This window comes from Salmo salar, chromosome 12, assembly GCF_965601325.2.
Source record: "Salmo salar chromosome 12, fSalSal1, whole genome shotgun sequence".
NCBI lineage: Eukaryota > Metazoa > Chordata > Actinopteri > Salmoniformes > Salmonidae > Salmo > Salmo salar.
In genome coordinates, this window is record NC_138302.1 from 24,504,194 (window position 1) to 24,528,958 (window position 24,765).

Consider the following 24,765-nt stretch of genomic DNA (forward strand, 5'->3'; position numbering starts at 1 on the left):
ATTAACGAAGAGTTATGATACAGAGATTACAATGGTAATCCAATGCGGTTAGGAACACTCAGCGTTAAGGAGAGGAACAGCTTCCTAATATTGAGTTGCACCCTCTTTTGCCCTCAGAACAACCTCAATTTGTTGGGGCATGGACTCTACAAGGTGTTGAAAGTGTTCCACAGGGATGTTGGCCCATGTTGACTCCAATTCTTCCCACAGTTGTGTTAAGTGGGCTGGATGTCCTTTGGGTGGTGGACCATTCTTGATACACATGGGAAACTGTTGAGTGTAAAAAACCCAGCAGCGTTGCAGTTCTTGACACACTCAAACCGGTGCGCCTGGCACCTGCTACCATACCCCGTTCAAAGGCACTTAAATATTTAGTCTTGCACATTTGCCTCTGAATGGCACACACACACACACACACACAATCCATGTCTCAATTGTCTCAAGGCTTAAAAATCCTTCTTTAACCTGTCTCCTCCCCTTCATCTACACTGATTGGATTTAACAGGTGACATCAATAAGGGATCATTATTTTCACCAGGATTCACCTGGTCAGTCTGTCAATGGAAAGAGCAGGTGATCCTAATGTTTTGTACACACAATGTATGTTATGTGCTGTATATCTTAGGCTATATTATTAATATAGTTTTATTTCATATCACATATTATTCTAGTTGTTATTAGCATACTATTATTATAGCTTGTGGTAAGGTAACCCACATGCTTCTGGCACAAAAAAAAACCAAGTCTGATATCCATTGGATGGTTTGAACGGGCCTAGGAACTATAAACACACCAATACTGAGGGTAAATCTATTCCCGCTTCCCCCTCCCTTTTCGTGAGCCTATATGAAGTGTCATCAACTACGCAACTCAATTAGCCGACCCATTGATGAAAATACAACCAGGGGGAAAAAAAAGACAATTCCGCAAGTAGGAGGAAGAGAGAAAGAGATTGGGATTATTTGTGTATTAGTAGGCCTATTGTACTGTTAGACATTTACTGCACTGCTGGAGCTAGGAACAAAAGCATTTCGCTGCGCTTGCTTTAACATCTGCTAATCTGTGTATACATACACAACAAATACACATTTATTTTATTTGAAAGAGATGCACCCCAGACAATGAAGCTTCTAAAAGATTGAACATTTGGTCTCCGACACACAAGAACCACCCGCACTGTCCCATATTCTGGCCTGTCAAACTGCTCTCTTGGAACGATAAAACATGCTGTCGTCGTTGGTTATTCCTTTTGATGTAGGCTAACCTCCGCAGAATAGACCCAGCATCCCGCCACTTTGTCATCACATGGGTTTTATATTCAGACGACTATTTTGTTCTCAATGTTTTTTTAATTTTTGTATATAGCCTCATATTTATTTTGACTTCGATAATAATAAATAATAGGCCTATAAGCTAAATATTATAAATATTATAATAAATGTAAAATAATGTATTATAATAAATTATAATATAAATAATAACAGGCCTACATTTAATTAAAATTCGTGTTTAAATAAAAAAAAGTGTGAGAAAATAAATGTGGGACAATAAGCTGTTTATGATAGTCAGACACGTCACAGTAACAAAACGGAGTAGTACTTGTCTAGACAATTATAGCAAGCATCAGGGATACAGGTGAGCTTTGCTTGATGTGGCGCTTCACTTTAAACCGTTTAGTGTCACAGTCACCCGCGAAATAAAATAATATTTACTTAAATAATACAATTATACACCTGTAGGCGCTAAAGTAATTAGTCTAATCAATAACAAATACTCCTCTTTCGACTGAGATGTAGATTTTGACTGACGTAAATCAAATAAATCCCCTCTTAAATTAATTGTAACATAATTATAACATATTGTTAAAGTGTAAAGGTATTCTACATATCAACCTTATAAATAATATGGCAATAGTTTGAAAGGCTTTCTCCAGTGATGATATTAATTTACATAGCACGTACCATTATAGCGCAGGGAGATGTGCCAACTCTCTCAAAGACCCATTTTACTTTAAAAATTCTGCTTCCAAAAAAAGTGAGAGAGAGCGAGAGGGAGAGAAGAGGGCGAGAGAGCGCGACTCTGTTTTTTCTTCGGTGTTACCGGAAGCAAAAACAAGTCCTTTAAACAAGTCGGCCTGTGGCCCAGAAAACGGTCTTTGAAAAAGTTTGTCTTCTCTTCTGCGAGAGAAAAGGAAAGGAAGGACAGCGTAGCAGCAGACTCCCTACTTCTCCTCGTTATTCTGGATTCTTCTTTTCATTTGTTAGCACAAGTTGCATCCATCGTCAACGCTCGTCGACAGCCCAATAAGTTCGGCAGACGTTCGAGTCCAAGTCCTGCTGCCTTCAACACCGAGCGGTGAAAGAAAGTTCTGCAACTAATCAGTGACGTGAGAGAGACGCCGAACCACCAACAAACGTCTCACAAATAGCTAAAATACTATGTGGACGGAGATAAGATAGAAAGTAAGTTTTTGTTTATTTATTTTCTCCCACTTCAAAATAACAGCTCTCTGCTCCCGTTTCCAAAATGTGTATCCAAACTAACACCAACACCCCAATCTCTTCCTCCACTGTCTGTCTTCTCGTTCTGCTTCCCCCTTGTCCCCCTCTCTCACTCTTGATCCACAATCGGAGAGTCCCCTGGTCCCACGCCTCCTCCTCCTCAAAGCGTACGAGATGAAAGAGACGTCTTCAAAATCGTTATTGCATTGCCGAGATATCAAAATGCCTACACCGCAGCAACAAAGACCTGTCGAAAAATCCTCGTGTAAAATGCTGAGGTGATAGCCGTAGCCTACGCTCCAATATCAATACTGGTAGCGGTTTATTCCCCAATATCAGCGACACAAAAGGAGGTTAATGTCTCTTTAAAATGGAATAAGAATGAGGGCAGTTGTATAGCCTTATTAGCGTCGGGGCCGGTCAGAGCGATCAGCCGGTCGTGGTCTCGTGGAAGCGTCGAGTTGGTTGAATTATTAATAAAGCGAACTGTTCGCAGTCTGTCGCGGGGAGCAAGTGGCCAGGGTAGCAGCTGGGGGTTTAGGAGCATTATGCGGGCTCGGGCTAAATCACGGGCAGCGGGGATTACGGGCTGCCTGTACTGTCTTGCGCTACCGTTACCAGCCGCAGAGGAACGGAGAGAGAAAGAGGGAGATGAGTTAGGGATAGAGGTGTCAGGTGTAGGCTAGTGGAATAGTCCTGGTCAGGTCAGGACAGGTAGTTAGTTCAACTTGGAACTTTTCCCTGTGTTTCATAGTGACATTCATGAACTGCAGTCGATAGAAACCTAATAACTATACCAACACTAAAAATAATTAGGTATTTCTAGGTCATTTGGGTCAGCGAATGTTTCTAAAGTGACCAGAGTGTACGCGGCCTTGCGCGGCCTTTGGCAGTGCCACAAATTTGGTGAGATGAGGCAGCGCGCGCTCTGAGGCCTCGCAGACATTCTCATATAAACGCCTCAAAGTTCCGAGCCTATAGAAAAGGATATGTAATATGGATGGATTATGGATGCAATTGAATTTGGAATATCCCACATTGGAATATCCCCCCAAAAAAGGATATGGATAGAACCAAAAACAGTTCTATGCTAACTTCATATATGGCACCCCTTAAGGTTCTAGAACCTAATTCGGTTCCACATAGAACCCTATATGGAATCAATTTTAGTTCAGTGAAGAAGAACCCCTAGAGTTCTGATCAAAGAACCCTACAACATGGTTCTATATAGAACCTTTAGGGGTGCCATATGAAGCAAGCAATAGAACCCTTTTTGGTTCTATCCAGAACCTTTTTTTCTAAGAGTGTATCACAGAAAATAAGTTGACTATCAAGACACAAGCTGAGGAAAGTTTAGGCCATCCACCTAAGTTTATTTAGCTAACAGGTGCAGGACAATTGATGTGATATTACTGAATTCAGGAATGGAATTTAACCCATGCAGCTGGGTTTTAACCAATAAATGGTGTATTGTTCTCTGTCTGTCCTGCATGGCTATACTTTTCGGGAGTTCGTGCAGTTTTTCAAAATGTTATATAGGACTGATATGCCGCTTATTTGCAGTCATAATCAAATTTGCAACGCAGGTTGAAGACACAAAACACACACACACCACATATAGGCCTCCCCACAAGCTAAAAAAACTAAATGGGCTATTTATGTACTTTTAATAAGTAACGATAATCCATTTTCTAGATAAATGTTCACTGATTTTGTTATTATTTTGGGGTTGATACTATCCGGACTACAATCTGGAGCTAGTCAACCAGACATGCCACATATAGCCTAGGCCTAAGAAATACAACCATCAACATGGGTGGGGGCCAATACATGTATTTGTTTTTGATAAGCTAAATATATCTTTATACTTTGAGGTCTTATTTTTGGTTTGTTTGAGATTAAAGAATCTGGAGTTATTCAATCAGACACGCAATGACATTCCTGCAGCACATCACATCAGGAGTAACATAACGGCGTGATGAATTATTGAATATTGACCTCCCAACGCATTTGGCCTCATCTATTATTAATTCATTGAATTATAATTGAAGTTATTATTTCAACCTAATTTAGAGTATTCCATTTAACACGAGAGGGTTAAAAGGTGTGGGGGGAGGGTGGTGTGGGAGAAAGTCTGTCAAGAACGCGACAAAACATTTCGCTCAAGTTTATGCTCTGCTTTTGAATAGAAGAAATAGACCGTAGTGTGTTGAGGAGTGGAGCCTACAAACGAAAGACAAACAGAGTTGAACGTAATCCTCGTACAGTTAGGCTAGTTATTTCTCCTAACTCATTTTAACAAACAAAACACAAACATTGTGATAAATGGCTCAAATATGTCTATCTTTGGCAACATTATTTTACCATGGTAATATTGATTTTCACAGGCCTTAGACACATATTGTTTCTGAAGGAATCAAAATAGAATAGAGATTCCAAATTCCAATCGTTTCTCTTTTGCCGTCTGTTGTAGGTCATTCCAGCGATAGAATATAGCTTACCCCGATAACAAATATTAAACAATAAGTAGGCTAATAAATACAACTTCGATCACTAAATAGCATGCAGGGTAGGCTACTATGATGATATATTGACAATAGGATCTTAGTTATGAAAATGAGATGACCCACTGTTTATATATCAGACCTATGAAAATGTCACTTCGTTTAACTGTTAATTGCACTAGTCTATCAGCTATAGCCTATATTTCAGCATTGTAAAACGTTTTTGGAATAACTATACACCATTTTCGTTTCAAAATATGTTGTCCATTTAATTATCTAGGGAAAGTACGTATCAATTCATATACAGTATTATTTTATAACAAATGATTTGCATACTTCCCAAAGCCTACAATAAGGGCATTCGATTATTTTAGCAATTCATTTTCAATGCATTGGTTTTTCATCGTTACCTGACACATGGTGTTTCATAAGCTATTTCAGTCTTTTTTATCATTCTTTACATAATTTCTGGCATATTATATTTCACATGCAGGTGCTAATTGAGAAGCTGCTTCTTCGTTGACACAGTAAAGTATATCTACGAATGAATACTTTTATATACTCCATCGTTACAAATTATAATTATTCATGGTCACAATATCAATTTAGCATAACCAGTTTCAATTTAACCCCCTAGAAACCGGTTTCACATTAGTTTCCATATAGCAAACAAATTATTAATGTTACACATTTCATAAGAACAATGGCAAATATAAAAACGAAAAATGACTTTTGTTCAACAAATATTTCAAGGTTAAGAGTTGAGGAACCGAATTGACCTCCAAAGCAATTTGTCATGTGTGTTATCATGGTTAATTCTTATGGTCCTTTTTTAAACACTTACCTATTCTTTCTATTCTTTGTAAAAAAATAAATAAATAAAAAAAGACCACAAATATGCACAATTATAGGTATAATAAAACTGTTCAGAAGAAAATCATTTTAAAGTAAAAGATTTGGCAATCAATTCGTAAAATATTCCATCTGAAAGATAAAGACTTTGTTGAAAATAATATTGTCAAAAAATGTCTATCACATTAAGCCTAAACGAACGAAGAAAAACGAATAATAATGGGCTATATCCAAAAATGTTCAGTATGACGATAAATGAATGCAAGAACTTGGACCAATAGGACCGGATATGCCTGCAGTATCGGGGCTATAGAAATGCATATAGAACTTATTATGGTGGTTAATAGTGCAGTGCTTTGTGCACGAGGCCACTGCAATGAGTCGGACTCTTGTCGCATAGCCTATAGATTCGAAAATAAATACTAAACCTCTGTCACATATGGAAATAAACACACTACTTTCAATGAGAAACGTTGTGAAAAATGTTCCCAAAAATATGACAACTGACAGATTAATAATTAATAGCCTATGCTGCAATATTTTTTTTAAAGTGGCCAAGGCTTGTTGAATGCATGCATACACGCGGAACTGGCTGTCCTATATTCACAATATTTTTTTTTCTTCTACTGCATCATTGATTGTATGTTTGTTTTACTCCACGTGTAACTCTGTGTTTTTGTATGTTGTCGAACTGCTTTGCTTTATCTTGGCCAGGTCGCAATTGTAAATGAGAACTTGTTCTCAACTTGCCTACCTGGTTAAATAAAGGTGAAATAAAATAAATTAAAAAAAATCAGCGTGGCAGGGATGAAACTGCCCTCAGAATTGTATTTTCATGATTTGACAATAAAATCAATAATTAGAATATAATCTATTCTAATCTAGGCATAATATAATCTATTCCTGTAATATGAAGTCTCAATGCCCCCCTCCAGCTTTACCCCTGTTCAGTGACTATTGCTGTAGGTTCATAACCTTTGTCTTATAGTAATCATTCCCTATTTTTATGTATATGGAATTAACAGTACTTACTTGAAACTTGGTAGATGAAAACTATTTGTTTATAAGAACATTGAAATAATGTTTTTAAAATGTTGGGATAAAGTCATAAATAAACGAATTGGGGTTTGCTTGATTTGATTTATCAAACACTATAGGCCTAGCCAAGAAGAGAAAATAAAACTGTAAGACTGTAAGCCTTCAATGCTGGTAAAAACGGCTTCAAATAGTTTGTTTTCACTTGGACGGAGACAACATGGGGCCAAACCATTCTCTTAACAAATATCGAAATAATACTATGTTCCAGGGAGTTAAAAAAACAAACAGTTGAACTTTTGTTGCCGTGCCGACGCAATACGGCCTAATTGTCTCCTCACAGCAAGAGCAAAGGCAAATCTAACCCGAGCCCTCTACGCGTCAATTAGAGGAAGCATTGGACTAATTAAAGGTAATTAAGGGTTAGCGGTGCACAGCGGTTACCGCCGCCCCCATAACGACCTCTCTCGCGACCGCATTGTTTTAAGAGCAGCCATTATGTGGGCTATGAGTCTTAAAAACCTCACTGTATGGGAGCTCGAGTGACGGCGGTATATGGAACGATCAGAGCGGAAAGTTCAGCTGGGACCCTCTTTCAACTTTTCTGGCTTTTTATCGATTAGACAAATTAGCTATGGAAGAAAAAGTTCTGGGATAGGTGGCCTGTAGTTATGAAAAAATAAGGCCCAACATGTTAGGTGGGCCCGTTATTGCAGCATAGAGGGCAAGTGTCAATGTTGAGAAAGACATCTTTCTACCACCTTTCCTAAACCATGTGGATGTATTAATTAAGGAATGACATATTTCCTCACATCAGGAACTGGCTCACCACTTTGCTCATCATATCATTTAGTATAGGTGAGCAGTTGAACAATATAGATCCACACTAATCTCATCCAGGTGTCCACACTGAGACTCAGCCCTCAGACTGGGCCTTCGGTCAGGACATCTGTCTAGAGTGAATTATTAACATGAACTTCACATGGATGGAACTACTGAACTACTGCAAACAGAAAACTCACAGGAGACCAAACGGATATGAGGAAATATGATGACTGCCAATGTGACGAGGTCTCCGAGATACAGTATATCCAGCCTGGCATTACAGATCCATACAGACACAGTCATGTTAGCAGACACAGTCATGTTAGCAGACACAGTCATGTTAGCAGACACAGTCATGTTAGCAGACCCATCTCAACATTCCCTCAAGCTATCAAATCAAGATAAAGACAAGAGTTCAGCCTTCAACATAAAAACCCCAAACCGAATCTGATCTGCCTAGTAGGCCTATACTGTGTGTTCCTCCTCTGTTTGGGACTGGTCAACAGAGCTGTGAGAAGTGCCATATCCCACACAAGGTCTTACGTCCCAAATGGAACACTATCCCCCATAGGGCAGTGGTCAAAAGTAGTGCACTACACAGGGTTTGGGTGCCATTTGGGGCGTACACAAGGCCCTGGAACACACAAGGGCCTGTTTGTCTGCAGGCTGAGAGGGAGAGGGGTTTATTCTAGCATTGCATTGCGACTGACTGAGTGTTGTCTAGCATTACAAATCTCACTCTCTGGCTGGATGGAGTTTGGACGGCTTTTTCTGGCCATTTCTCCTTTTCTCTGTCTGCATCCCCTTTACAATCTGACAGGGAGAGTAACAGAAAAGAGAGGGAGGGAGAAAGGGGGAAGGAGAGAGAGAGAAAACAACAACAAAGTGAAACAGAGGCACTACTGGCCAACCAAGGGTTGCTAGCTGCTTCCTGGCTGGCTGACCAACAGGCTCTCACAGTCTCTTTACAAGTTGTTCCAAATGTCCAATTTCAAAGTGTTTAAGGTTAAGTTTAGACATTAACTCAGAATTTTCGAGGTTAGGGTTAAGTTTAGGCATTAACTTCAAATTCTTAAGGTTAGGCATTAAGTCTGAATGGTTAATGTAAGGGTTAAGGTTTGGGATAGGCTTAATACAAAAATCAACAACAATTTTCTATCGCCGGATTCGAACATACAACCTTTGTCACCAGAGGCAGATGCGCAAAACCCAAACCTACTGGAAGGTAACAGCGCTCACTGTTACCCCTAGTGGTCTTTTTCCACGTCATCTCCCAACATTCTCAGACATGGATGGAGATTGAATACTGATTTGTATCACAAGTGACCTGGCTGGGCTTGATACAGTTAGGTTTGGAGCGTATAATGTGTGTCCACATCGCTGTGAGACTCAATACCATGTGGCTGTGAAACTCCACTAAACCCAATACACAACTAATACTCAAAAGGTAAAAAGTGAGTTGAGTTCCTGGTTACTAGATTTCTGGTTACAGGACCGGGAGTTGAAAACGGAACACTACCCTGGTAATGACAGGCCTGTCCAGGCTAGTACAGTCTGGTTGGACCGATGCTTATCACCTACTGCCATGGGCAGCTCTGTAAACCTGAATAGATACTAGGAGATGCAGGCAGGCAGGCTGGCGCACGCACGCACACAGACAGACAGACAGACAGACAGACAGACAGACAGACAGACAGACAGACAGACAGACAGACAGACAGACAGACAGACAGACGATAGCCATGCACACACACCAGTACATCACTGGGGCCAAGCTTCCTGACATCCAGGATCTATATACCAGGCGGTGTCAGAGGAAGGCCCAAAAAATTGTCAGACTTCAGTCACCCCAGTCATAGGTTGTTTTCTCTGCTACCACACGGCAAGCGGTACCTGAGTGCCAAGTCTAGGACCAAAAGGCTCCTTAACAGCTTCTACCCCCAAGCCATAAGACTGCTGAACAATTAATCCACTGGACTATTTACATTAACCCCCCCTTTGTTTTTACACTGCTGCTACTCGCTGTTTATTATCTATGCATAGTCACTTTACAAATTACCTCGACTAACCTGTACCCCCGCACATTGACTCATTATTGTTATGTACATTTATTGTGTTACTTTTTGATTGATTAGATTTAATAAACTTTTGTTTATTTAGTATATATTTTATTAACTATTTCTTGAACTGCATTGTTGGTTAAGGGCTTGTAATAAGCATTTGTATTTGGTGCATGTGACAAATACAATTTTATTTGATTTAAAAACATTCATACACCGAAATACAACCACAAGATGCACTCATGCACAGACACCTGCCCATGAAATGGAGCAACCGAGCCATCGGCAGCGGCAGTGTGTACCTCAGTAGGCTTTCTAAGTAAATACTCCCTCCCATTAAACAGCCATAAACTGTTTGCAAACGTGACACAGGGCAGAGAAACCCGTAATTACACCTCTAAGTCCACATGTTGGTCAAAGGAGGAGATGGGACACACAAACCGTCTTAGGTTCAGCCGTGAGAAAACAAGCTAATTAACTAAGCAGTGGGCCGGGTCACTTAGAGTTAGCTTCAGCTACTATTAGCCAACACAGTTGTTGTTTGTAAAGAGGACCGGTGCAGTGGAGGGTCTACAGTGTGTGTGTGTGCGTGTGTATTAAAGAGTGTGTGTCTGTCTGTGTGGTGTGTGTGTTCGGGGGGGGGGGGGGGGGCTCTGCTCCCCCAGGAGAAAAAGAGTGGACTCCTAATCTGTTTTCCTGGCTCTTCTTTAAAGGGAGAGCAAGACACTAGAGACAGTCTCTGATCTGCTGCCCCATCCCTCGCTTTCTCTCTCTCTCTTTCTCTCCTCCATCTCTACCATCCTTCCCGCGGTCCCTTTAGCTTTTACCCCTGCTGTTTTGGCCAGTGTGTGTGTGTGTGTGTTCTTTTCATTCTGACAGCCCCTCTCCTCTCTTGATGCCGTAGCTATAGAACTGTGACGCCATCATCACATCACTCACTTTTGATTAGTTTTCCTTCCAATCTGTTTTCTATTATAACAGAATGCATGTATGTACTGTGTAAAGCCATAGGCTGTCACAGTGCTTAGTCTTGTGTAACCAGACAAGTGTGTCTCTGAATATTGCATATACTCAGCTGTGACCAAGATTATAATGCTTTACATTGTGTGGTGGTAGCTAACTCACCCCATCCACTATCAATGTGTAGCTAGAATTAGCGACCACCTGGTAGATTTAGTAATGTTAAAAAATAATAATAATTTGTGATGCCACTTATTTAGCTGTTTGGATGACTCACTTACATTTTAGTCATTTAGCAGACGCTGTTATCCAGAGTGACTTACAGTTGGTGCATTCATCTTAAGATAGCTAGGTGGGACAACCACATATCACCGTCGTAGTGAGTATGTTTTTACTCAATAAAGGAGCTATCAGCAAAACCAGAGATGCGGGGGGGAGTCAAGTGTAAGTGTTAGTTCAGAAATTCTGAATATAATTTTTATTTGAGGTGAGGAGGAAGATTATTTAAGATACTGTGTCTGGAAGCTGAAATTACCTCGCCCCAAAATGGACGCCGCCCGTCACTCGATGGCCACAATTATGTTGCCTCTAGTCTGTTTTCGGCACTTCTCGGCACTAGCTTTTTGGATGAAAATATTTTGGATGAAACTACTCTGTCACTGTGTCCCACTCCTTAGATGACTGCTTGTCTTCTTATTGGTTACGGTTTGTGTATTTTGAACTCTTCGACCAATGAGAACCAGTCGTTTGACGTTTCCCTCCCTCTCTCTGTTTCCAGGGGCTTCCTGTCTGTGACCGGGGGAGACATGGGCGCTGGCCATCACCTTTACTGACTCTACTGGGAGAGAGTGAGAGCCAAAGGGGGGGAGGGGGGGTAGATAGGGAGAGCGAGGGAAGGAGAGAAGGAGAGGGGGAGAGAGAAAGAGAGAAGGGAGAGAGAAAAAGAGTGCAAAAGAGCTAGAAAGACAGAGAACATTAGAAAAATGAAGAAAGATAAAGAAAGATGGAGGGAGATAAAGACAGAGACAGGCAGGAATCTGCCTGGATTTTTGATCCTGCCTGGGCAGAACTCGGCTGTGATCACAACATTAATATTCATGAACTCGGCCCCTCACATCCCAACTCAGACCCCCTCCCCACACCCTCTCCCCCACCACCCTTTCTCCCCCTCACCCCACTCCCACTCCCCCTCCATTGGGTGGCAACACTTGGTAGTGCCACATGGTGAGACAGCTGTTGCAGGCCAACATGGGCATCTGTGCCCACTACAGAGAGAGAGAGTTCAGGCGAGGAAGGAGGCAAGCGTGGGGTGGCATCAGTTGGGCCAGGGCAGGGCAGAGAGAGATAGGCCATCAGTGGTCCAGGGCAGGGCAGAGAGAGATAGGCCATCAGTGGTCCAGGGCAGGGCAGAGCGATATAGGCCATCAGTTGGGCCAGGGCAGGGCAGGGAGAGATAGGCCATCAGTGGGCCAGGCCAGGGCAGAGAGAGATAGGCCATCAGTGGTCCAGGGCAGGGCAGCGAGAGATAGGCCATCAGTGGGCCAGGCCAGGGCAGGGAGAGATAGGCCATCAGTGGGCCAGGCCAGGGCAGGGAGAGATAGGCCATCAGTGGGCCAGAGCAGGGCAGAGAGAGATAGGCCATCAGTGGGCCAGGCCAGGGCAGGGAGAGATAGGCCATCAGTGGGCCAGGCCAGGGCAGGGAGAGATAGGCCATCAGTGGGCCAGGGCAGGGCAGGGAGAGATAGGCCATCAGTGGGCCAGGACACTGAGGGCAGGGAGAGAGGGAGGCGACCCTGATGCAACCTGAGGCCTGGACTGAAGGAGAGATAAGGGAGAGAGAGGGGTATAATCACCCAATTCCAGCCTGTATGGTGAAAAGTAGAGAGATGGAAGGGGGGGGGCTAGTTGTGCCATAAGCATCCGATGCCAGCTGTGGGTAAAAGGTAGAGTGACAGAGACATTGAAAAAGAGAGAGCGAGAAAGAGAGAGAGAGAGAGACAGGGAGAAAGAGAGAGAGAGAGACAGGGAGAAAGAGCGAGAGTCAGGGAAAAAGAGTGAGAGACAGGGAAAAAGAGAGAGCGAGAGAGACTGGGAGAAAAAGGGAGAGAGAGGGCATCACAAGCATCCCATGCCAGCTTGTTATGGGTGAAAAGTAGCACCTGTCCTTTAAGAGCAGAGCAGAGCATTAGCATGATAAAACCATCCATACTCCCAGTCCCATGTGAAGTGTTAAGAGTACTCTCAATACATACACTAACAACCCATCCATTCTCTCTCATCTCCCCACACCCCCTCGCTCTATCTCTATATCTCCCCCCTCTCTCTTCATCCCTCTTTCTCTAACACCCCAACCCCCCCATCCCTCCCTCCCTGATATCTACAGAGGGCATGGGACCATTCCCAGGGTGATTATCCCATGCCAGGTGCCCCCTCCTCCCCCTCTCCTTTCCTCACTCCCTCAGCCCCACTACACACACACACACACACCCTTGCCATTTCCCTCTCTCCCCCAAGCGCCAGCAGTGCCCCCCCCAGTGGCGGTGCCAACGTGGGCAGCCTCTGCCTTGGCGGTTCCCGGGCCTTCTGGTGCCCCAGATAGGCCGTGTGTGAGTGTGTGCCGAATGGGCCAGCCCGATGTGGGCATCGCCAGGCCTTTAAACTGTGTCAATGCTCCAGATGCTGAGAGAGACTGGGATTAGAACAGGCGGACGTGCATCCGTGTGGACACACACACACACCAACATTAATATTGTATTAGGATCCCCATTAGCTGTTGGGAAAGCAGCAGCTACTCTTCCTGGGTTCCACACAGAACATGAAACATGACATAATACAGAACATAATAGACAAGAACAGCTCAAGGAATAGAACTACATACAGTTAAAATAAAAATATACATGCTTTCAAACATTACTGCCTTCATAATCATGTGATTCATAATTCTACTGAATGCCAGTGTAACACACTAAAATGCAATAACAAGGAGGTGCATTGCAAATAGGCTGACACTTTTGGCTAAATTCCCCTGTTGTGAATAAAGCTACCTTGTTTTTATAGTTACCGCCTGTAATGGGTATCCTGGGGTAAAGTATAGACTTTTTACAGTTACCACCCGCAATGGGTTTCCTGGGGCGACATGTCATCTCTTAAATTTGTAGGAATTTTGTTACAGATACCACCTGCTATGTTTTTCTTTAGGTACAATGCAACATTCATGAAATAACCAGGCCTTGAATCTTGAGCCTTGTTATAGTCTTTCGCCCTTAACAGGTTAGCTGAGATAGTGTAATGTGTTACAGTCTACCACCTATAAAGGGTTATCTTAGATATAGTGTATTGGGTTGTAGTCTACCACCCATAAAGGGTTAGCTTAGGTATAGTGTAATGGGTTGCAGTCTACCACCCATAAAGGGTTATCTGAGGTTTGTGCTAGGCTTTGGACCTGGTCATAAAATGTTGTTACGCTCCTGCTAATATAAACTGAACCAGAATCAGATGGAGTTGTTACGCTCCTGCTAATATAAACTGAACCAGAATCAGATGGAGTTGTTACGCTCCTGCTAATATAAACTGAACCAGAATCAGATGGAGTTGTTACGCTCCTGCTAATATAAACTGAACCAGAATCAGATGGCGTTGATACGCTCCTGCTAATATAAACTGAACCAGAATCAGATGGAGTTGTTACGCTCCTGCTAATATAAACTGAACCAGAATCAGATGGCGTTGATACGCTCCTGCTAATATAAACTGAACCAGAATCAGATGGAGTTGTTACGCTCCTGCTAATATAAACTGAACCAGAATCAGATGGCGTTGTTACGCTCCTGCTAATATAAACTGAACCAGAATCAGATGAGGTTTTCACCTCAGCCACCGTAATCAGAGTTAACAGACGTGAACGCAGCAACCTTGAATCGGTTGGAGTTTCCTCCATTTAAACTTTCTATTTAATGGTTTCCACCTCAGCAGCTTGTCTTACATTTCCACCTGAGTTCCGCTACATCACACCCAGCAGTGTCCACCAGTCACTAGTGATGATTTTGATGATAAATCATATCATTTCGACTATCACAATATCATATTTGCGCTCGTTGGCTGTACCTGCACCAAAACGCCAGTATTTTTCCTTAATAGCTTGTTCTCCATCTTCTTTTTAAATAGGGGCACAAATGTTTTCAGGCCTTTTGTTTCCATGACTGATCAAAAATCATTTTTTTATGTCTCTCTCTTGTCCCTCTGCAGCAGACATACAGTCAGCAATATGGTTGGAACATCGAATCGCAATAAAAATCCCAATATCGAATCGCAATACATATAGAATTGTGACAATCGTATTGGCACCAAAGTCTGATGATAATATGGTATCGTGAAGTCCCTGGTAATTCCCAGCCCTACCATTCACACACATACCAATACATAAAGTTATCAACTCAAGGACAGAACTACATACATTTCAAATACAAGTACACCATTTATACACTTAAGCGTAACATTCCATACATCAATAATACTTCGCTGTACTGAGGAAGGCCCTGATATCCTAATGTCACAGCACCAATGTTCGTCACATCACACACCTGCTAAACACGTAACACACACACAATCATCCATGAAAGTAAGTTATTGCTACCATTTATGTTAGTATTACAACTGCTGTGCAGTATCACTGCTGCTTGCTAAAGCATTTGTAATGTACTTTGCACAAATAAGTTAGTTACTTATCAATATAGAGAACAGTAATCATTTGAATATAGTGGTTGAAATATATTGCAAGTCAAATGGCTTTGGCAATGGCGTCACATGGTGTATTAATGCCAGAGCAGCACCTTTGAAAGTGGATTTGGATTACACAGAGAGAGAGGGAGGGGCCTTGGAGACCTGACATACACACACCCCTGTGTCCACACACTGGCCCTTTAGCTGGGTGCCAATACCCCGCGGGCATGGAGAGATTGGAGACAAACACGCTTATACATTCAGGCACATACAGTGACTCCAGAAAGTATTCACACCCCTTGACTTTTTCCACATTTTGTTGTGTTACAGCCTGAATTTAAAATGGATTCAATTTAGATTTTGTATCACTGGCCTAGACACAATACAACATAATGCCAAAGTGGAATTATGTTTAAAAAAATTGTAACAAACAATTTAATTAAAAAGGAAAAGCTGAAAGGTCTTGAGTCAACTATTCAACCCTTCACATAATAAGCTGCATGGACTCAATAATAGTGTTTAACATGATTTTTGTATGACTACCTCGTCTCTGTACCCCACACATACAATTATCTGTAAGGTCCCTCAGTCGAGCAGTGAATTTCAAACAAAGATTCAACCACAAAGAACAGGAAGTTTTTCCAATGCCTCGCAAAGAAGGGCACCTATTAGTAGATAAAAAATAATAATAAGCAGACATTGAACATCTCTTTGAGCATGGTGAAGTTATTAATTACACTTTGGATGGTGTATCAATACACCCAATCACTACAAAGATACAGGCATCCTTCCTAACTCAGTTGCCGGATAAGAAGGAAACCGCTCAGGGATTTCACCATGAGGCCAATGGTGATTTTAAAATAGTTACAGAGTTTAAACTTAGGATGGATCAACAACATTGTAGTTACTCCACAATACTAACCTAAATGAAAAAGTGAAAAGAAGAAACCTGTACAGAATAAATATATTCCAAAACATGCATCCTGTTTGCAAAAAATGCACTAAAGTAAAACTGCAAAAACTTTATGTCCTGGGTACAAAGCATTATGTTTGGGGAAAATCCAACACAACACATCACTGAGTACCACTCTTCATATTTTCAAGCATGGTGGCTGCATCATGTTATGGGTATGCTTGTCATCGGCAAGGACTAGGGAGTTTTTTTGGGATAAAAAGAAACAAAATAGAGCAAAACACAGGCAAAATCCTAGAAGAAAACCTGGTTCAGTCAGCTTTCCAACGGACACTGGGAGACAAATTCACCTTTCAGCAAGAAAATAATCACATTTCTAAAAACATGTTTTCACTTTGTGTGTGTAGATGGGTGAGAGAAAATATACATTGAATCCATGTTGAATTCAGGCTGTAACAACAAAATGTGGAATAAGTCAAGGGGTACAGATACTTTCTGAAGGCTCTGCATGTATACACAGTGACAAGCAGTCATGCACGCGCACACACCAGTGTCCACACACCCTCGGGGTATACGTATGCAGATACAGTTGACACTCATTCCACTGGGCATTCTTTGTGACATCATTCTGCCAGGACACAGAGGACGGTGCTGAACTGTTCTGAAATTGTTGAAGAGCCACATTAGTATTAGGGGGGGGGATGGTGATGACACCAAGATTGTAAATAAGGGTGGCACGAGTGCTTGCTGAAATTAGCTAAGGCTGTATACTATATACAACATCTACAGTAAAATTAATTCAAGTGAGTGAGTGGAAATGTTAACAAGGGCCTCTCTCTCTCTGTGTATGTATGTATGTCCTCCTGTCTGTCAGTGAGCAGTAGTTAGTTCTAGTAGTACCAGTCAGTTCTGGAGTGTTAGCCCTCCTATCTAGATAGTTCTAGTAGTACCAGTCAGTTCTGGAGTGTTAGCCCTCCTATCTAGTTAGTAGTTAGTTCTAGTAGTACCAGTCAGTTCTGGAGTGTTAGCCCTCCTATCTAGTTAGTAGTTAGTTCTAGTAGTACCAGTCAGTTCTGGAGTGTTAGCCCTCCTATCTAGTTAATAGTTAGTTCTAGTAGTACCAGTCAGTTCTGGAGTGTTAGTCCTCCTATCTAGTTAGTAGTTAGTTCTAGTAGTACCAGTCAGTTCTGGAGTGTTAGCCCTCCTATCTAGTTAGTAGTTAGTTCTAGTAGTACCAGTCAGTTCTGGAGTGTTAGCCCTCCTATCTAGTTAGTTCTAGTAGTACCAGTCAGTTCTGGAGTGTTAGCCCTCCTATCTAGTTAGTAGTTAGTTCTAGTAGTACCAGTCAGTTCTGGAGTGTTAGCCCTCCTATCTAGTTAGTAGTTAGTTCTAGTAGTACCAGTCAGTTCTGGAGTGTTAGCCCTCCTATCTAGTTAGTAGTTAGTTCTAGTAGTACCAGTCAGTTCTGGAGTGTTAGCCCTCCTATCTAGTTAGTAGTTAGTTCTAGTAGTACCAGTCAGTTCTGGAGTGTTAGCCCTCCTATCTAGTTAGTAGTTAGTTCTAGTAGTACCAGTCAGTTCTGGAGTGTTAGCCCTCCTATCTAGTTAGTAGTTAGTTCTAGTAGTACCAGTCAGTTCTGGAGTGTTAGCCCTCCTATCTAGTTAATAGTTAGTTCTAGTAGTACCAGTCAGTTCTGGAGTGTTAGCCCTCCTATCTAGTTAGTTCTAGTAGTACCAGTCAGTTCTGGAGTGTTAGCCCTCCTATCTAGTTAGTAGTTAGTTCTAGTAGTACCAGTCAGTTCTGGAGTGTTAGTCCTCCTATCTAGTTAGTTCTAGTAGTACCAGTCAGTTATGGAGTGTTAGCCCTCCTATCTAGTTAGTTCTAGTAGTACCAGTCAGTTCTGGAGTGTTAGCCCTCCTATCTAGTTAGTTCTAGTAGTACCAGTCAGTTCTGGAGTGTTAGCCCTCCTATCTAGTTAGTAGTTAGTTCTAGTAGTACCAGTCAGTTCTGGAGTGTTAGTCCTCCTATCTAGTTAGTTCTAGTAGTACCAGTCAGTTCTGGAGTGTTAGCCCTCCTATCTAGTTAGTTCTAGTAGTACCAGTCAGTTCTGGAGTGTTAGCCCTCCTATCTAGTTAGTTCTAGTAGTACCAGTCAGTTCTGGAGTGTTAGCCCTCCTATCTAGTTAGTAGTTAGTTCTAGTAGTACCAGTCAGTTCTGGAGTGTTAGTCCTCCTATCTAGTGAGTTCTAGTAGTACCAGTCAGTTCTGGAGTGTTAGCCCTCCTATCTAGTTAGTTCTAGTAGTACCAGTCAGTTCTGGAGTGTTAGCCCTCCTATCTAGTTAGTTCTAGTAGTACCAGTCAGTTCTGGAGTGTTAGCCCTCCTATCTAGATAGTTCTAGTAGTACCAGTCAGTTCTGGAGTGTTAGCCCTCCTATCTAGTTAGTAGTTAGTTCTAGTAGTACCAGTCAGTTCTGGAGTGTTAGCCCTCCTATCTAGTTAGTAGTTAGTTCTAGTAGTACCAGTCAGTTCTGGAGTGTTAGCCCTCCTATCTAGTTAGTAGTTAGTTCTAGTAGTACCAGTCAGTTCTGGAGTGTTAGCCCTCCTATCTAGTTAGTAGTTAGTTCTAGTAGTACCAGTCAGTTCTGGAGTGTTAGCCCTCCTATCTAGTTAATAGTTAGTTCTAGTAGTACCAGTCAGTTCTGGAGTGTTAGCCCTCCTATCTAGTTAGTTCTAGTAGTACCAGTCAGTTCTGGAGTGTTAGCCCTCCTATCTAGTTAGTAGTTAGTTCTAGTAGTACCAGTCAGTTCTGGAGTGTTAGTCCTCCTATCTAGTTAGTTCTAGTAGTACCAGTCAGTTATGGAGTGTTAGCCCTCCTATCTAGTTAGTTCTAGTAGTACCAGTCAGTTCTGGAGTGTTAGCCCTCCTATCTAGTTAGTTCTAGTAGTACCAGTCAGTTCTGGAGTGTTAGCCCTCCTATCTAGTTAGTAGTTAGTTCTAGTAGTACCAGTCAGTTCTGGAGTGTTAGTCCTCCTATCTAGTTAGTTCTAGTAGTACCAGTCAGTTCTGGAGTGTTAGCCCTCCTATCTAGTTAGTTCTAGTAGTACCAGTCAGTTCTGGAGTGTTAGCCCTCCTATCTAGTTAGTTCTAGTAGTACCAGTCAGTTCTGGAGTGTTAGCCCTCCTATCTAGTTAGTAGTTAGTTCTAGTAGTACCAGTCAGTTCTGGAGTGTTAGTCCTCCTATCTAGTGAGTTCTAGTAGTACCAGTCAGTTCTGGAGTGTTAGCCCTCCTATCTAGTTAGTTCTAGTAGTACCAGTCAGTTCTGGAGTGTTAGCCCTCCTATCTAGTTAGTTCTAGTAGTACCAGTCAGTTCTGGAGTGTTAGCCCTCCTATCTAGATAGTTCTAGTAGTACCAGTCAGTTCTGGAGTGTTAGCCCTCCTATCTAGTTAGTAGTTAGTTCTAGTAGTACCAGTCAGTTCTGGAGTGTTAGTCCTCCTATCTAGTTAGTAGTTAGTTCTAGTAGTACCAGTCAGTTCTGGAGTGTTAGCCCTCCTATCTAGTTAGTAGTTAGTTCTAGTAGTACCAGTCAGTTCTGGAGTGTTAGCCCTCCTATCTAGTTAGTTCTAGTAGTACCAGTCAGTTCTGGAGTGTTAGCCCTCCTATCTAGTTAGTAGTTAGTTCTAGTAGTACCAGTCAGTTCTGGAGTGTTAGCCCTCCTATCTAGTTAGTAGTTAGTTCTAGTAGTACCAGTCAGTTCTGGAGTGTTAGCCCTCCTATCTAGTTAGTAGTTAGTTCTAGTAGTACCAGTCAGTTCTGGAGTGTTAGCCCTCCTATCTAGTTAGTAGTTAGTTCTAGTAGTACCAGTCAGTTCTGGAGTGTTAGCCCTCCTATCTAGTTAGTAGTTAGTTCTAGTAGTACCAGTCAGTTCTGGAGTGTTAGCCCTCCTATCTAGTTAATAGTTAGTTCTAGTAGTACCAGTCAGTTCTGGAGTGTTAGCCCTCCTATCTAGTTAGTTCTAGTAGTACCAGTCAGTTCTGGAGTGTTAGCCCTCCTATCTAGTTAGTAGTTAGTTCTAGTAGTACCAGTCAGTTCTGGAGTGTTAGTCCTCCTATCTAGTTAGTTCTAGTAGTACCAGTCAGTTATGGAGTGTTAGCCCTCCTATCTAGTTAGTTCTAGTAGTACCAGTCAGTTCTGGAGTGTTAGCCCTCCTATCTAGTTAGTTCTAGTAGTACCAGTCAGTTCTGGAGTGTTAGCCCTCCTATCTAGTTAGTAGTTAGTTCTAGTAGTACCAGTCAGTTCTGGAGTGTTAGTCCTCCTATCTAGTTAGTTCTAGTAGTACCAGTCAGTTCTGGAGTGTTAGCCCTCCTATCTAGTTAGTTCTAGTAGTACCAGTCAGTTCTGGAGTGTTAGCCCTCCTATCTAGTTAGTTCTAGTAGTACCAGTCAGTTCTGGAGTGTTAGCCCTCCTATCTAGTTAGTAGTTAGTTCTAGTAGTACCAGTCAGTTCTGGAGTGTTAGTCCTCCTATCTAGTGAGTTCTAGTAGTACCAGTCAGTTCTGGAGTGTTAGCCCTCCTATCTAGTTAGTTCTAGTAGTACCAGTCAGTTCTGGAGTGTTAGTCCTCCTATCTAGTTAGTTCTAGTAGTACCAGTCAGTTCTGGAGTGTTAGCCCTCCTATCTAGTTAGTAGTTAGTTCTAGTAGTACCAGTCAGTTCTGGAGTGTTAGCCCTCTTATCTAGTTAGTAGTTAGTTCTAGTAGTACCAGTCAGTTCTGGAGTGTTAGCCCTCCTATCTAGTTAGTAGTTAGTTCTAGTAGTACCAGTCAGTTCTGGAGTGTTAGCCCTCCTATCTAGTTAGTAGTTAGTTCTAGTAGTACCAGTCAGTTCTGGAGTGTTAGCCCTCCTATCTAGTTAGTTCTAGTAGTACCAGTCAGTTCTGGAGTGTTAGCCCTCCTATCTAGTTAGTAGTTAGTTCTAGTAGTACCAGTCAGTTCTGGAGTGTTACCCTCCTATCTAGTTAGTTCTAGTAGTACCAGTCAGTTCTGGAGTGTTAGTCCTCCTATCTAGTTAGATCTAGTAGTACCAGTCAGTTCTGGAGTGTTAGCCCTCCTATCTAGTTAGTAGTTAGTTCTAGTAGTACCAGTCAGTTCTGGAGTGTTAGCCCTCCTATCTAGTTAGTAGTTAGTTCTAGTAGTACCAGTCAGTTCTGGAGTGTTACCCTCCTATCTAGTTAGTTCTAGTAGTACCAGTCAGTTCTGGAGTGTTAGTCCTCCTATCTAGTTAGATCTAGTAGTACCAGTCAGTTCTGGAGTGTTAGCCCTCCTATCTAGTTAGTAGTTAGTTCTAGTAGTACCAGTCAGTTCTGGAGTGTTAGCCCTCCTATCTAGTTAGTAGTTAGTTCTAGTAGTACCAGTCAGTTCTGGAGTGTTAGCCCTCCTATCTAGTTAGTAGTTAGTTCTAGTAGTACCAGTCAGTTCTGGAGTGTTAGTCCTCCTATCTAGTTAGTTCTAGTAGTACCAGTCAGTTCTGGAGTGTTAGCCCTCCTATCTAGTTAGTAGTTAGTTCTAGTAGTACCAGTCAGTTCTGGAGTGTTACCCTCCTATCTAGTTAGTTCTAGTAGTACCAGTCAGTTCTGGAGTGTTAGTCCTCCTATCTAGTTAGATCTAGTAGTACCAGTCAGTTCTGGAGTGTTAGCCCTCCTATCTAGTTAGTAGTTAGTTCTAGTAGTACCAGTCAGTTCTGGAGTGTTAGCCCTCCTACCTAGTTAGTAGTTAGTTCTAGTAGTACCAGTCAGTTCTGGAGTGTTAGCCCTCCTATCTAGTTAGTAGTTAGTTCTAGTAGTACCAGTCAGTTCTGGAGTGTTAGCCCTCCTATCTAGTTAATAGTTAGTTCTAGTAGTACCAGTCAGTTCTGGAGCGTTAGCCCTCCTATCTAGTTAGTAGTTAGTTCTAGTAGTACCAGTCAGTTCTGGAGTGTTAGCCCTCCTATCTAGTTAGTTCTAGTAGTACCAGTCAGTTCTGGAGTGTTAGTCCTCCTATCTAGTTAGTAGTTAGTTCTAGTAGTACCAGTCAGTTCTGGAGTGTTAGTCCTCCTATCTAGTTAGTAGTTAGTTCAAGTAGTACCAGTCAGTTCTGGAGTGTTAGTCCTCCTATCTTGTTAGTAGTTAGTTCTAGTAGTACCAGTCAGTTCTGGAGTGTTAGTCCTCCTATCTAGTTAGTAGTTAGTTCTAGTAGTACCAGTCAGTTCTGGAGTGTTAGCCCTCCTATCTAGTTAGTTCTAGTAGTACCAGTCAGTTCTGGAGTGTTAGCCCTCCTATCTAGTTAGTAGTTAGTTCTAGTAGTACCAGTCAGTTCTGGAGTGTTAGCCCTCCTATCTAGTTAGTAGTTAGTTCTAGTAGTACCAGTCAGTTCTGGAGTGTTAGCCCTCCTATCTAGTTAGTAGTTAGTTCTAGTAGTACCAGTCAGTTCTGGAGTGTTAGCCCTCCTATCTAGTTAGTAGTTAGTTCTAGTAGTACCAGTCAGTTCTGGAGTGTCAGCCCTCCTACCTAGTTAATAGTTAGTTCTAGTAGTACCAGTCAGTTCTGGAGTGTTGGTCCTCCTATCTAGTTAGTTATAGTAGTACCAGTCGGTTCTGGAGTGTTAGCCCTCCTATCTAGTTAGTTCTAGTAGTACCAGTCAGTTCTGGAGTGTTGGTCCTCCTATCTAGTTAGTTCTAGTAGTACCAGTCAGTTCTGGAGTGTTAGCCCTCCTATCTAGTTAGTAGTTAGTTCTAGTAGTACCAGTCAGTTCTGGAGTGTTAGCCCTCCTATCTAGTTAGTAGTTAGTTCTAGTAGTACCAGTCAGTTCTGGAGTGTTAGCCCTCCTATCTAGTTAATAGTTAGTTCTAGTAGTACCAGTCAGTTCTGGAGTGTTAGCCCTCCTATCTAGTTAGTAGTTAGTTCTAGTAGTACCAGTCAGTTCTGGAGTGTTAGCCCTCCTATCTAGTTAGTAGTTAGTTCTAGTAGTACCAGTCAGTTCTGGAGTGTTAGTCCTCCTATCTAGTTAGTTCTAGTAGTACCAGTCAGTTCTGGAGTGTTAGCCCTCCTATCTAGTTAGTAGTTAGTTCTAGTAGTACCAGTCAGTTCTGGAGTGTTAGCCCTCCTATTTAGTTAGTTCTAGTAGTACCAGTCAGTTCTGGAGTGTTAGCCCTCATATCTAGTTAGTTCTAGTAGTACCAGTCAGTTCTGGAGTGTTAGCCCTCCTATCTAGTTAGTAGTTAGTTCTAGTAGTACCAGTCAGTTCTGGAGTGTTAGCCCTCCTATCTAGTTAGTAGTTAGTTCTAGTAGTACCAGTTAGTTCTGGAGTGTTAGCCCTCCTATCTAGTTAGTAGTTAGTTCTAGTAGTACCAGTCAGTTCTGGAGTGTTAGCCCTCCTATCTAGTTAGTAGTTAGTTCTAGTAGTACCAGTCAGTTCTGGAGTGTTAGCCCTCCTATCTAGTTAGTTCTAGTAGTACCAGTCAGTTCTGGAGTGTTAGCCCTCCTATCTAGTTAGTAGTTAGTTCTAGTAGTACCAGTCAGTTCTGGAGTGTTACCCTCCTATCTAGTTAGTTCTAGTAGTACCAGTCAGTTCTGGAGTGTTGGTCCTCCTATCTAGTTAGATCTAGTAGTACCAGTCAGTTCTGGAGTGTTAGCCCTCCTATCTAGTTAGTAGTTAGTTCTAGTAGTACCAGTCAGTTCTGGAGTGTTAGCCCTCCTATCTAGTTAGTAGTTAGTTCTAGTAGTACCAGTCAGTTCTGGAGTGTTAGCCCTCCTATCTAGTTAGTAGTTAGTTCTAGTAGTACCAGTCAGTTCTGGAGTGTTAGCCCTCCTATCTAGTTAGTAGTTAGTTCTAGTAGTACCAGTCAGTTCTGGAGTGTTAGCCCTCCTATCTAGTTAGTAGTTAGTTCTAGTAGTACCAGTCAGTTCTGGAGTGTTAGCCCTCCTATCTAGTTAGTTCTAGTAGTACCAGTCAGTTCTGGAGTGTTAGCCCTCCTATCTAGTTAGTAGTTAGTTCTAGTAGTACCAGTCAGTTCTGGAGTGTTACCCTCGTATCTAGTTAGTTCTAGTAGTACCAGTCAGTTCTGGAGTGTTAGTCCTCCTATCTAGTTAGATCTAGTAGTACCAGTCAGTTCTGGAGTGTTAGCCCTCCTATCTAGTTAGTAGTTAGTTCTAGTAGTACCAGTCAGTTCTGGAGTGTTAGCCCTCCTATCTAGTTAGTAGTTAGTTCTAGTAGTACCAGTCAGTTCTGGAGTGTTAGCCCTCCTATCTAGTTAGTAGTTAGTTCTAGTAGTACCAGTCAGTTCTGGAGTGTTAGCCCTCCTATCTAGTTAATAGTTAGTTCTAGTAGTACCAGTCAGTTCTGGAGTGTTAGCCCTCCTATCTAG

At 42.1% G+C, this 24,765-nt stretch overlaps 1 protein-coding gene and 1 long non-coding RNA gene across 19 annotated transcripts in view; one reads left to right on the forward strand and one right to left on the reverse strand.

The window, feature by feature from the left end:
* The window catches only part of LOC106590752 (nuclear factor 1 X-type), a 154,624-nt gene extending 152,375 nt beyond the window's left edge, over positions 1–2,249 (reverse strand). For all 18 annotated transcript variants that reach the window (XM_082958757.1, XM_045691092.2, XM_045691082.2 and 15 more), the window contains exon 1: positions 1,962–2,249. In XM_082958757.1, coding sequence (XP_082814883.1) covers positions 1,962–1,964 — 3 coding nt within the window. In that variant the 5' untranslated portion in view covers positions 1,965–2,249. The remainder of the gene's footprint in view (positions 1–1,961) is intronic.
* LOC123725456 (uncharacterized) lies at positions 2,180–13,789 on the forward strand. Its single transcript, XR_006757925.1, has 2 exons — positions 2,180–2,462; positions 11,516–13,789. It is a non-coding gene; the product is annotated as an uncharacterized LOC123725456 (long non-coding RNA).
* Positions 13,790–24,765: the final 10,976 nt, after the last annotated feature.